The sequence below is a fragment of the Apium graveolens genome, chromosome 8, assembly GCF_009905375.1.
Source record: "Apium graveolens cultivar Ventura chromosome 8, ASM990537v1, whole genome shotgun sequence".
In the NCBI taxonomy this organism is placed as follows: Eukaryota; Viridiplantae; Streptophyta; class Magnoliopsida; order Apiales; family Apiaceae; genus Apium; species Apium graveolens.
In genome coordinates, this window is record NC_133654.1 from 4,400,144 (window position 1) to 4,414,637 (window position 14,494).

At 31.7% G+C, this 14,494-nt stretch overlaps 1 protein-coding gene across 3 annotated transcripts; it reads left to right on the top strand.

The window, feature by feature from the left end:
* Positions 1-3,100: 3,100 nt before the first annotated feature.
* LOC141678257 (triacylglycerol lipase 2-like) lies at positions 3,101-13,388 on the top strand. Of its 3 annotated transcripts, XM_074484529.1 has the most exons (9): positions 3,101-3,271; positions 4,665-4,778; positions 10,794-10,937; positions 11,044-11,154; positions 11,276-11,419; positions 11,697-11,737; positions 11,864-11,949; positions 12,384-12,479; positions 13,015-13,388. In XM_074484529.1, the coding sequence occupies exons 1-9, from the start codon at positions 3,107-3,109 to the stop codon at positions 13,329-13,331; spliced, it is 1,218 nt and encodes a 405-aa protein (XP_074340630.1). In that variant the 5' UTR covers positions 3,101-3,106; the 3' UTR covers positions 13,332-13,388. The 3 variants fall into 3 exon arrangements, with proteins under 3 accessions (XP_074340630.1, XP_074340629.1, XP_074340628.1); XM_074484528.1 differs by lacking the exon at positions 11,276-11,419; XM_074484527.1 differs by lacking the exon at positions 10,794-10,937.
* Positions 13,389-14,494: the final 1,106 nt, after the last annotated feature.

A 14,494-nucleotide genomic window follows, 5' to 3' on the forward strand; every position in this document is an offset into this window, starting at 1 on the left:
CTCAATTTAAAAAGATAAAAAATGAATAACTGAATTCAGAATTACTTGCGACCATAATATACAATAATGTAAAATTTACACTACTGTTAATATAAAAGTTAATTTTAATGAAAAATGTTAGTTTTTGAAATTCAACGTATGTATGTTTGGAAAAATGTTAATTTTTTTACACTACTGCTAACAAAATAAGATTAAGTTATATTTGTCTATGTTAACATGTAAATTATCGTATGTTACATTTATTAGGAAATTACGATGGTTTCAATTATTTATATGCTAAATATCTGAATTATGTACATATATAATCATTATTAACATCTAATGAGGCAATTGATTACTTAAATAACATGTATTTATAATTATTCAAAAATTAAAATTATGTAATAAATAAATCGCAATAATTTATATATGGTGTTCACATTATCACCAACAAACAATTCATATCTATTTTTTACGCGACCGAGTATCAATCATGATTGTAACATAAAAATAAATTATATAGTGTAAGACTTATTATTGATGTTCATGATTTTTTCAAGAATTTGAAAGAAAAATTGTAATTATATTGCTATTTAAACTATTTTTAAGTTTCTTTCATTACAACTCTAATATTTCTTCATATAATAATTTGATAATATTGTATACTATTCTCCTAAAATTAAATATTTTTCAATTCGATAAAGTTTTATAAATATTAGTTAAACTGGTTAATTCCTTCAAATTATTGAACAATATATATATATTTTTAAAATATTATAAAATGCATTGAATCAAATGCTGCAATATAGTATAAATATAACTTTTATTTGAATAATTCAAAATATTGAAATAATTCAAAATATTTGTACAATATTATCTTGATCAATGAATATTGTTTATTTAAAAGAATTCTTTTTAAAATGCTAGTTCGGGCTTGTTGTTTATCTTTATCATCGATTGAAGGAGATAAGTGCATTCCAATTGGTAGAACCCTTAGCTAAAAAGGTGTAAAACATACCAAAAATAATTATTATTGATATTATGTAAAAAATTGTTATCTCCAATAATGCATTTCCATTAGCTATAGTTTTAGCCAATCTATCTATGTTATCTATATTTGTCAAACGGTCTGTATTGAAATTACATATCATCTATTACCATAATAAAATAAGATATTCTATTTATAATAACTTGAAATAATAGTAACATACTATTTTTAAAAAATAGTTCATCATTATTGCCAACTTCACCGGAGTAAATCAGTTTACACGTTCAGCGCTAACAGCAGCTGTTAGACCAAAAGCGTTTTTTAGACAGCAACTTTTAGAATTTACCAAACACCTTTCTGACATTTTTTTAGCAAAAAACTGTTGTAGTTGTCTGCAACAACAATAACAAACGGGGTCTTAGTTTGATAACAACTTGGAATTTCAGATTTCAAATTACTCTAAATAAGATTATAGTTAGAATTCTTTTTTATATCTCTCAAATATAATCTCTTAAAAACTGATTAAGTTGACTACGTTTTTTATTAGATAAAAGAGACAAAACCCCAACAGCTAGAGAAAATGAGGAGAAGAAGAAGAACGAGTTCAAGTTTTCGGTACTTGTACACGTCTCCTCCGCTCAAGTTTTCGTGTGGATACCTTTACGGCATAGATCGCGCAAGCATGATTTTAAGCAAGGACATCCATTAGACAACCATAATCGTAAAGTTTCGTAAGGTAAACATCTCATCCATGAATTAAATATTATTTTTCGCATGGATCCTGCATTGGGTTTCAGATTTTTTCTGGTTTTATAATTTTTATTCTTTATTTTTGCTGTGTTTTATATCCCAAAACCGAACATTATATGCATTCCCAGGGCTTCTTTCTGAAAGTTTCATAATGGAAGATTTTGGATGAGTTTTGGGGGCCAAGATCAAGGTTGTTTCACTAGGCTAAATTATCTATTCGATGGGCTTTGAAATGAGGATTGGACCGGGTCATACTCAATACATAGACCCCTTTTACTACTCTCTCTGTTTTTTATTACATGACGTTTGACTTTTCTGCACACACTTCTAAGTGATTTGAGTCTTTGACCGTATAGTTAGAATAATAATCTTTAATTTTTTCTTTTTGTGAATAAAAATATATAACTAAAACTTTAATTTAGAAAAAGAAAATTTTAAAAAAAATATTATTTTATCTATGTAGTCAAATTACTTAGAATTGTGTGTAAGAAAGTCAAACGATATATAAAAAAACAGAGAGAGTAATATGCAGTCTTGAATATCAAGATTCAAGTGTACATGTTCACATCGATTTAATTTAATGCATCATTTAATTTAAAAATTCTCTTAAGAAAAATTATTATTTTATTGCCCTAATTAGACGGAACCAGCAGAATTTTTTTTGATGATTTAATTAATTAATTTTTCTATTATTATTTGTATTATTTTTTGAAATGGAGTGCGCATTACGTATCATATATTATGATTTTCAAATTTGTGGGATGATATTCATGTTATACAATAAATGTGTATCAAACTTAAAATCTTCTTATGATAATACGTCTAATCTACACTTTTTATTAATTATAAATTCATTCTAAAAAAATAAAACAATACCAAATTATAAAATTTTGATTATCATAAAATAATTATTTTATCACGGATTTGGGTTTAATTTTGTGCAACTGCATAATTATGTAAAATTAATTTATCTAATATCACTTATTTAATTATTGCTCTCGTACACGGTACACTCAACGTTAACCATTACGTACAATTCTCTAATATTTTAATGATTCATTAAAATTGTGTGTAATCTCAAAAACAACTACTCCCTCCGTACCTCCCAATTGTTATCGTTTCTGATAGAGTGTCAGTCACGCATTTTAAGATGAACAAAAAAAAAGTTCTTCAACTTTTTAAAAAAAAATTATTTTTCTGAATAAAAGTTTAAACATTCTATTTTTATTCAGAATTTCTTTTTTTAAAAAAGGTTATAAAACTATACTTTTGATTCATCTTAAAATACGTGACAGACACTATCCCAGAAACGATAACAATCGGGAGGGACGTAAGGAGTATTCATTTATAAGTAGTTATTTCATTTTCAAAGGAGTGTGTGGCTAAAATATGGTTGGGCGTGGATGGTTAATAAGTGGTGTGATAATAATTCTAGCAATTTTAGCAAGAAGCGATTTACAAGAAGTTCAGTATGATAACACTGCAGCACCACCTCGTAGTATATGTTCCGGCGACCTCAGCTTCACTAAAGGTTACAAATGTGAAGACTATGATGTAAGTAATTTCGTAATTATATCACATGCATTATCATTTTTTATATTACTTTTGCGTAAATATATAACTTCAAAGAAAAATAATAAATATTAGGGTTTTTTTTAAAAATACCCGAACTCTAAAAACATTTTTGTAAAAATACTGTCATTTTTTTAAAAAAATTTGCAAAAATACTATTTTTCAAAAAAATTACAAATATACGATTTTTTGACAACTGAAATCAACTGCATGCAACCTTTGACGAGTTTTTACAACTACATGTAGCCTCAAATCAACTAAATTTTTTTTATTCAACTAGTTGCATATCTGGTTGATTTTGGTTTATTCCGTATTTTTGCAAAAAAACAGAAAATAGTAAAATCGCAAAAAAATATTAGAAAAGTTAGTATTTTTTGGTAAATCCTCTAAATATTACTTCATTTGTTGTTAGATATGTATAATTTTGTCTTATTTAAGTAATATACATATCCAACTGAAGTTTAAATAGTAATATTTGAAGTTTATTTATCAGTTCACATTTCAAATTAATATAATTATAAACGGTACAAATTATTTGTAATAATATAATTATATATTAAATTAACATTACCAATATGTTTTACGTTTATAAAGTCATAAAAATTATAAAATAATAAAAGAAAAATCCGTACATCATACAACATGATTTAAAAAAAAATTACATCCAAAAATTTGAACTACTTACAAAACAATATTAAAACACACACACAAATATATATACTCATTCATTCTCAAACATGTTTTAATCGACCTGATTATTATAAAGATATATTTAATTGAAACCTATTATTTTAAAGTTTTATTCTAGTTAAAATAAATATATTTTTTTATTTTTTTAACTAACACATATATACTATTATTTGTTTTTAATTTAATACACTTGTATTCAACAACATAACAAATATTAATAAGGAAACCATGCAATTTATGCCTATTTAAATCCATTACAAATCAAAATTTATCTTTCAATTTAGCCAGAATTATAAAAAAGGTTGTAAATTTAATAAAGTACAATTTAAATGTAATTACTCACTCAATCCCTCACAATTGTTATCATTTTTGTGAGTGTCCGGCACGCATTTTAAGATGAATAAAAAGTATAGTTTTATAATTTTTTTTTAAAATTTTCTTTTTTCTGAATATAAATAGAATGTTTAAACTTTTATTTAAAAAATAAAATTTTAAAAAAAAGTTAAATAACTATACTTTCTCTTTATCTTAAAATGTGTGTCGGACACTCTCCCATAAACCTTAATAATTGGGAGGGGCCAGGGAGTACTATTTAGGACATTTGTATTTCTAGAATTCTAATACACAATTGTAGATATTGAAGTATAGATGTGTTATGTGTATATCTTTTGTTATTGTGCTTTAGGTGATAACAGAAGACGGATACATATTAAGATTGTTTAGATTCCGTGAAGGACGAACGAAAAAGAGCCAAATAAAAATGAAGCAATCGGTCCTCCTTCAACATGGTCTATTAGTGGTAATTGCAGCTAACCTGATATCCTTTGTTTTCTCACCAAGATATAATTTATCAAATTTTGATTAATTGATAAGAATATGAATTTAATTTTGATGAGATAGGCCAAATGTCAAGAGTTTTCTATTGTCGTTAAGTTGTAATATCTTATCTATTATCGGTTCAATTCTTACTCACTCCTATATTTTTTAGAATAGATATTTACCATTCTAGGTTTAGGGTTGGAGGTCGGGACCCGATATTTTTTAAAACAAATATTAATTTGTAAGAAATATAAATCTAATTATTTAAAGAAAATCGATAAATAGGCTCCAAAAATACATGGGACGAGAAAACTCCGGTAAACTCAGGGACGGAATTAGAAATTTTTTCGGGGGACGAGAGGGAGAGGGGGAGGAATATATAACGTTGATATCATAATATATTTCGAAATGGTTAGGAAAAATTACAGAGAGAATAAGAGATGAAATAGGTTTGTTCCTCTTAATATTATCTCATTTTATTTTGACGGAGTATCAAAATTATTAATTTTAGTGCCTACAGAAGGTCTCTATTAGAAGCTATATACAATTTCGTGTATTGTTATTTTATTTTAAGTATTTTTTAATCATAAATATATCAAAAAATGGGAGGAATAAATAATAAATTTTTAAAATATTTAATAGAAAAATGTAAAATATATAAGTTTTGGGGGGCGACAATCTGTGCCCCTCTCACTCTTATTCCGTCCCTGAGTACAACTACAAGTATGTGTTAAACTGAAAAATAAAATGTTATCAAGGGGCATCTTTGATTAGACATGATTTCTATTAAAATTTAGTATATACTATATGTTAAAACTAATTATTGTAGACGGATTATATTTTTAAAATCCTTAGATTGTATATATGTAATTATCAATCTAAACGCAAGGCAGAGAAAATAAGTTCCCTCTGTTTAATATTATATTGCATTCGATTTTTTGCACATACTTTGATGTGCTAAATAAGGTCGTTTTATTTATTATTTTTGAAATTTTATTTTCTTGAAATAAAGTTGACAATATATACAATTCATTAAAGAAACCAAAATGTAATATTTACATTCAAAATATTCCTATCTTACATTCAAAATCATACACAATCATAATTTTATTTGCTTTTCTGATAATAATATCTTATTTCTAATTATATAACAATTATATGACTGTACATATAATTATAAATTGACAGTATTTTCTAGTAGTTACAAAAAAATTAAGTTATTTATATATAAACAAATTGCTTGGCTGTAAATTTTAATCTCATTCTGTTATACGGTGCTCATATATTAATCAACACTTGATCAATGTTTGCATATTTCCATTTAAACTTATAATCAATTTTTAACTTTTTGCATTTTCATTAAACAAATTATCAACAATAGTGAATCTAATAATTTCTCTTTGATTTCTCTTTAATAGAAAAATCATTAGAACCATGAAACTTAAGAAGGATCCTCCTAATATATGATATTCGTATTAGGTTTGGAAGAAATTTTAAATGGAACAATGTTTAGTTTGAAAATATGGCATAATTTACTAAAATATAAGCATTATTTTAACATCGGCCTTCGATATATTTCAAATCGATATTATACAACTCATGACCAACGTTTGTAACAAATCATGTTACACTTTGATCAGTATATACTAAAGTAAAATATAATTTACACAACATAATTTATAAATACCACGATAAATTAATTCATGTAGGTAACCACACAAGCACTAAAACTCATTTTCATGCGCGGAAATTTAAAATTCCTTAATATGCGTATTTCTTTTGAAAAAGGAATATAATTCAATAATGAAAAGCTACATAGCATCTACACATCTAATCAAAATTGAACAAACACATAATTATATTGTTATTGAATCATTCCTTCTTTGGTAGACAACCAAACGATTTTTAATAGATGTCTACATGATATAATGCTCCAACTGTTATTTTGAGTCATCGACCATAAGTGCATCACCATTAAAATCTTATCAATGAATTCAGACTTAATTGCATTATAATGCAAAAATATAACTCATTGAGTCAAGAAATACAACTCATTGAGTCAATCTTCCAAAAATGATGCAATTAAGTCTGCATCAAGGGCTTTGTTGCTTCTTCATGACTTGACTCAATGAGTTGCTTCTTCATGCTTTGTTGTTTTTTCATGACTTGACTCAATGAGTTGTATATCTTTTGTGGTTTCCTCTCTTGGCCGGGGTCGGTGCTTCTTCATGCTTTGTTGCTTGCGAAGGACTGTTGCCTTCCTTTTGTTGTCCTGGTGGGTTTCTGCCATGACTAACCCCTGGGTGTAACATGTCTCAACAACTCCATAATCTCCTTTTATTTCCCCGACTCCCGTCGGGGTTGGGAACTTGATCTTGAGATGGGGGATTGAAGTTATCGCTTGCATCATTGTTAAAGCTGATCTGCCAATGATTCTATTGTATGATGAAGGAGCATTGATTACATAAAACTTGATGACATGAGTCACTTGGTTAGGAGCAGTTCCAAAAATGACTGGTAGATATAAAGTTCCTTGAATCGGGAATAAGTTGTGTCCGAACCCATAGAGTGGGTCCTCCCGGCACTCGTTTGAGCGGACGTTCCCTAAGTGCATTCGATCCATTGTGTGCTTGAAGAGAATATTCACTGAGGAACCATTGTCTATGAGCATTCTTCTTACTTCATTATCAAAGATGTCCAAAGTGATAACCAAAGCTGCATTGTGATGAGGGTTGACTCCTTCGTAGTCCTTAATGCTGAAGGATATCACCAGGTCTGGGACTGATTGGATTGAGAGCACTTTTTCGCCGAAGTCCGGGCTCCGAGGTGGGGAGTGAGAGCCTCCTAGGACTACATTGACTACATTCTTTCCTCTCTTCTGTGCTTCCCCCCTGTTGTTGTTGTCCCGGACTAAGTACTTGTTCATATTTCCTTTCTTCACTTGGTCCTCAATGAAGTACTTCAGTGATAAGCAGTTTTCAGTCTTGTGGCCATGGGTTTTATGATAATCACATTGCCTATTGCAGGGCCTGCTCTCCGGAGGAGTTTGCATTGGATTTGGAGGATAATAGAAGGGCTTGTCTTTTACCTCCTTCAAGATTTCCTCCTGGGTCATATTGAGAGGAATCCAGCCCGGCTCCTGCTTTGGCTTCCGGGGTTGCTTCGCGGGTTCTGGATCGCTCTTTGACTCCTGCTTAGGACCAAGTCTCTGAAAAACCGGAGTAGTTTGTCTTTCTTGGCTTTGTTGGTTTTGCTTGAACTTCTTATCCTGATGGTAACCCCCTTTCGGTCGGTCATCAGTATTTTTGCTCCTGGACCCCTTATTCCGGGTCATCCTCATTGCCTGGAGCACATCTGTTTCCTTTATGAATCTGGCAGCCATGGAGTAAGCTGCTGCAGACTTTGCGGCTCCTTATTGATTAGCTCCGCGATATATCTCTCATTGTGCTCTGGGTCCAAGTTTCTCCTGAAAATGCTCAAAGTTTCCCTCTCATCCAAGCCCGAGACTTTGTTGAGTGCTTCCTGGAACCGGCGCATGTATGCAGAGAGGGATTCATTGTCATGCTGCCGGATTGTCTCCAGGTGACACATGTGCATTTCGTGCGTTTTGTTTGCCCGAAATCTTCGAAGGAAGGAGGCGCGAAACTCCTTCCAACTATGGATGCTGCGGGAGGGGATCCTGCTGAACCATCTCTCAGCCCCTCCCTTAAGAGTTGAAGCGAAGAACCTTGATTTCGTCAGGTCATTGTAGTAATATATTTGCGCTATATGCTCAAAGTAGTCCAGGTGCTCCTCCGGGTCTCCTAGACCATCAAAGGAGTCAAAGTTGTAATTCTTCAAGTCAATGGTCTCTAAGGAGTGACTGAAAGGAGTTAGTGTTTCTCCAATTTCTACTCATTAGTAGAAATTGCAATTCATCTTTATTTGCAATTCATAAATCATATCTTTCAGGTCCTTCTGCTTTTCTTCCTCTTCATCATCAGAAATCAGCTCCGGAGTAGGGTCTCTCCGGGTTCTCTTGCTCCTGGACTTGGCCAGTAGCTTCTCTTCTTCAAGCTGCATTCTCTTTTGGATGTTTAGCTCAAGCTTTACTTCTTCCTCTTTCCTGATTTGCTCCCGAACCTCTTCCAACTTTCTTTACTTAGCAGCTTCTGCTTCTTTTTTATTGCCTTGATCCTTTTTGTTTTTCTTCCCCTTGGCTCCAATTCGGTCAAAAACAGATCTCTTAGATTGCTGGGAGTCCCCAGATTCTTCCGGTTCCTCCTCGAGTTCGGCTTCTTCCTGGAGCCGTATTTGCTCCTGCCTGTAGAGCCTGATTGCTTGTGCCAGTTCATCACTTGTAAGGTTGTCCATATGCTCTTCAGCCACCGGGATATTGGTGTATTTGTATTGGTTTAGCTCAATAAGGCTTCTGGCGTCCCTGACGTTTACAATTCTCTCCACGACGGGAGTGTGTTGCAATGGTTTCTCCTGAAACACTTTGGCTCCTGCATCAAGGGCCTAGGAGTGGTCCGGCTCCTGGACCTGAGCGCTAGCAGATGGTCTCCCAGAAGTATGCTTTTCTGGCCTTGCCATTTCTCAACAATACCAACAACAACTAACAACAATATGCTACAGAAAGTATCGATCTAAGCTTGCTTTCTGAAAATTGCAAAAACTACCCAGAATAACAAGCACCAACAAATAGCTTCCTGGGACTAGTTTAAACAATCTCCTGGGACTACCCAATAATATGGTAGAACAAGTATAGCAGGGTTGTAGAACACAAAGCAATATTCAAACTAGAGCAAAATCGGGGTTCTAAAACAATTAAAAGCAACAATAGCACACACAAACGTGGCTCTAAATCAACGAAACGGGGCTCACACAAACGTGGCCTAAAATAACAAGCACACACAAACGTGGCTTAAATAAACAATATTCATGTTTATGAAAGAGTTGGTTGTTTGGGTTCTTACAAGTTGAATAAATGGACTCTTTAAAGAGCTTGCTGATGAAGGTGAATCCAGGGGCACCGAGACCCAAGGATGGAGAGCCCCTTCTTCTAGTGCCAAATGATAACTTCTGGTGGTGGGGCCGCTCCTTCGACGCCGTGCCTGGATCCTTCGCCGCTGTAGAGGTGTAGCCGTGGTGGGGTTCCTACAAAACAACACCGGAAGGGGGGTTTGGGTCCCGCAGTGCCTCCAGCGTGAGAGTAAGAACTCGCTTTTGGGGAAGATGAAGATATATATGAATGCAAGGTGGTTGTGTGTGTATATGAGTGTGAGAGAGTGATTAACCCCAAAATCTTACCTTCTTGGGCTATTTATAGCCCAAGGATAGGGTTTTGGGGTTGTTATCTTTAAATCGTAGCCACCGGTTCTGGGAGCGGAGGACACCTGGCTGGAGTGGATGCTTCACACGTGTCAGTGCGAGACTGGCTGCGGAATGTTCTGAGGATCCTCTGGCACGTGTCCTGATTATTCCCATGATTGATGTGTGACAGTTGTCCCCATCATGTGCTTGAGCCAGTGTCTCACGTGCTGGGATTTATCAAGGTTGAGCTTGCGGGACTGGGCTAGTCAGGGCTGGTAGGATGCAGGACTAGACTGAGTTGGGAGTCCGGGACTAGTCCTTTCAGGAGCTGTATGGAGTTAGGAGTCCAGGACTAGCCCCGCAGGAGCTATATGTACTATCACTAAACAAAATCCTAATAAATTGAGAACTTATTGAAGAAAAATAAGATATGAATTAAGATTAATAAAAAGAAGAAAAGATGCGTAATTTTTTTAATATGAACATGTAAGATGAGACGAAGGGAGTATTATCCCTCGTATTGTCAGGATAGGCGAATATGGATAAGCTATTGAGTAGTAGTAATTTTGTAATAACATTACTACAAGGGGCAGTATAGTCTTTTACTTACTAGATAGAAATTAATAACATTACTATCATTAATAGTTTAATACTAATTTTTTAACTCCTAGTTATTTTATTTTAACATTTAGTTTTGCAGGACGGACAATCTTGGTTTGCACTAAGCCATGCAGATCAATGCTTACCATTAATATTGGTTGAACAAGGCTATGATGTTTGGATTGCTAATACTAGAGGCACAATGTATAGTAGACAACATGTGTCCTCAAAGTTAACTTCATCTGTATGTTTGTATACTTTTTATAAAAAAAATATAATACTAAAATCATATATATTTTACAAATAAACATATGTTATTGATTTTTAGAAAAAATATTATGTTGTTACAGGATTATTGGGATTTTACCTTCTCTGAAATGGGAAAATATGATTTACCAGCTAATTTAAATTTTGTTTACCAACAAACTGGACAAAAAGTTCATTACATCGGTCATTCTCAGGTATAAATAACGACTATAATTATCAAATATATATTTTGATTGTTTTTATAATTAAACACACGCACATGCCATGATTGATTGTTCACTTCTATATAAAATAAATGTGTCTATATATTGTCAGGGAACGACGATGATGTTTGCTGGCTTTAATGAATGGAGAGTAGAAGAGAGGGTGAAATCATTGACAATGTTATCACCAGCTGTTTTTTTAAACCATATGCCTTTTGGACTGGTTAAAATCGTAGCAAAAGCCTATATTGGCGAAGTATGTTTATAATCAGTTTTTTAATTTCTAACTTCTAATTTACATAGGTTGAGAGTAATTCAGTAGAATTATCTTGAATATTATAACTAACTTTCATTACAAAATGTGTCATACTCTTGAATCTTACGAACTTACGACTTTTTGCGTCCTACAAGTTATTTTTGATTATTAAGAGAAAATGTTATGAAAGATATCATGTTTTATTTTATTCCAAAAGTTTTAAAATAACTTTATAAAAACAAATATATTAATTATTGCATAATTTTTTGAAAAACAGATTGCCGGAGCTTTTGGTCTAAGAGACGTGAATGTAATGATGTGAGAACATAATATTATAACTTACACAGTATACATTTACACATCAACCTGACTGATTTTTCAATTTATGGCCCATGAATTTTTATTAATAGCTACTAATATGTCTTTTTGGGTTAATTTCCACAGAGAGCCATTCGGTACAATGATTCGAGCTTTTTGTGCTGTTCAAGGGTCAAACTGTTTTGAATTGATTTATTTTATACTTGGATCAGGTAACTTAAGATGGATCATGATGATTATGAGGTCGTTTGGTTGCATATTCAAATATATAGGAAGTGTAAATATCAAGTAGATATTATAACATTCTTTGTTTATTATTTTTTCAAATATTTAGAATGTGTAAATATCAATTAGATATTATAACATTGTTTGTTTGATATTTATAAGATAAATTAAAGTTATATGATAATTGAAATACCCACACGATATTAGAAGTTACTTATCAAACCTCATCCTGCTTCCCTATGAGAAGTCGACATCAATATAGTAACCAAACAAATTTTTAATTTTTTAATAAATATAATTTCCATGGTACATTTGAATTCCACAATAAATAGTTTCTATATTAAATCAAACAAGCACTATATATATCATGATGATTTGTAAAAAAATATTAGATCTTATGGTTTTTGTTACATTTGTGAAGGTCAAAACTGTTGTCTCAATTCTTCAACTATTGAACTTTGGTTAAAAGTGCAACCACAAGCCACACCGATCAAGAACTTGGTGCATTGGGCTCAAGGTCAGTGATATATGCACTTCTTTACTTTTGTGATAAAAAAATATTATTTTTTATTTTCAGAGGTAATATCTAACTATTATTCTTTCATGTAGTTTGTCAAAGCAACGAATACTGGAAAATCAATTTTTTCGAATAAGTTTTGTGATACATGAGTCACTTATGGATCATAAGATTGAAGATATTAATCAGATGGACGAATTAAAAGAAATTGTACTCACTCCGTCATATTTTACTTGTACAGCTGTTTAACTTTTCACTGGTCTAATTGGTCAATTTTGATCTAAGATTGAAACTCATCCGTTAATTATTTCAAGGAGCTAATAGTTATATTTTAAAATAGATTAGATGTAACTTTTAATGATAATTTTTTTAATGTTCTCAATTATTTAATATATGAAAATTTCAGTCAACAAGTAATTAAGGACGTAGGGAATATAATAATGTCGATATGAATTTTATTATGGGGGGAGTATAAGACTGTCGATATGCATTTGATTATCTTACTTATAAGTTATAAGTCTGGTTAATGATATAGGTGTACGAAAACATGTATTTGGACAATATGACTATGGTAATCCGGCTACAAATTTGGAACATTATGGACTACCAGAAGCTCCAAGTTATAATCTCAAAAGAATTCCAAAGGATTTGCCTCTCTTCCTCATATACGGTGGTCAAGATTGGCTTTCCATTCGAAAGGATGTCCACATTTTACTGAATATATTAAGATCATACCGTAGTGTTCGTGAACTTTACGTTGATTACTATGCACATTTAGATTTTATTCAAGGAATAACCGCAAAAGATGTTGTTTATCCAGATATTGTAAGTTTTATTCAGGGAATACCTTAAGGTTGTATTTGAGATCATAAATCTATTTTAAATAATATGAATTAAGTTATCACTTCACATTCTTAAATTTGTACTTATATTTGAATGCCCCATGTTAAATGCAATATACATTCAACTTCTTTTCATTATCTCAGTTGTACCAGATCCAAAATTTACATAATTGTATAGTTTTGTAAAAATTGTATGACTGTCACCGAAACTTCATATTGTGCATCAGTTAAGTTAGTTACTGGTTGAGTTTTTCGATTCTGTATTCTGGACATGTAATAGCAACAAAGATAACACAATGCAGATGATCTAGAGCTTTGCTAATAAAAGGGATGAATTCTGAAATTCCTTTCATACTCCTGCTATTATTTGTTAGTCTACATATAATTAAGGAAAATTTTCCATGATATTAACTGTGGTAGCAGCATTATCAAAGTTACATTAGCAAAAGATTAATCACCTTGCTGTAATTTTATTTCGTATCATCATGAATTCATGCTCGATTTTCTCAGTGGCTGATTAATGTATACTAATTTTTTTCCTTTTTAGCTGATTCCAATATTTAAAAGTAAAAAAATATATGTATTTGGTACCATTCAGAGGTCAGAGGTCAGAGGTCAGAAGTTTGACAAACATATATTTTGTCACCGCTATTCATGCTGACTCGGTCCAAAGAGGATAATATAATATTAACGTGAAATTAGGTCTGCTAGCAAGTTTGTGAAGATGCTCCATTATTAACTCTTTAAGCATACATTTTGTCTAAGGTTTTCTAGATTCCTTTATCTGAAAATCTTAAAACCATACCAATTTTCGTGAAAATAAACTTTTAAATAATCATACAAATTCTACAATATTTTGCACAATTTCGTGCTTTTGGAACTCTCAATTCCTAGACTATGCTCGCAACAAAAGTACTTGCTTAATAGTCCAGAATTTACGCAAAGGCCTAACCTTCAAATACATTATACATAGTTTCTCCGAATGTAGTAATACACGGGAAGAGGACTAGTCTGAAAAGTCTCCCGGTATAAACTAGAAAAAACATTAGTCTATACTATCTCGGAGGATCTATGTTACTCGAAATCTTCATTTTACCTACAAGTGCCGTGTCAGACACTCGACACTCGGACACAGATACTCGCACTTGAACACTTATTTTAGTCCAAAAATAT

Excerpts from the sequence above, each read along its gene's own strand:
- LOC141678257 (XM_074484529.1), top strand. The coding sequence starts at position 3,107 with ATGGTTGGGCGTGGATGGTTAATAAGTGGTGTGATAATAATTCTAGCA. Across the intron at positions 11,155-11,275 it reads ATTACATCGGTCATTCTCAG|GGAACGACGATGATGTTTGC; the intron begins GTATAAATAACG and ends ATATATTGTCAG. Across the intron at positions 11,420-11,696 it reads CAAAAGCCTATATTGGCGAA|ATTGCCGGAGCTTTTGGTCT; the intron begins GTATGTTTATAA and ends TTTGAAAAACAG.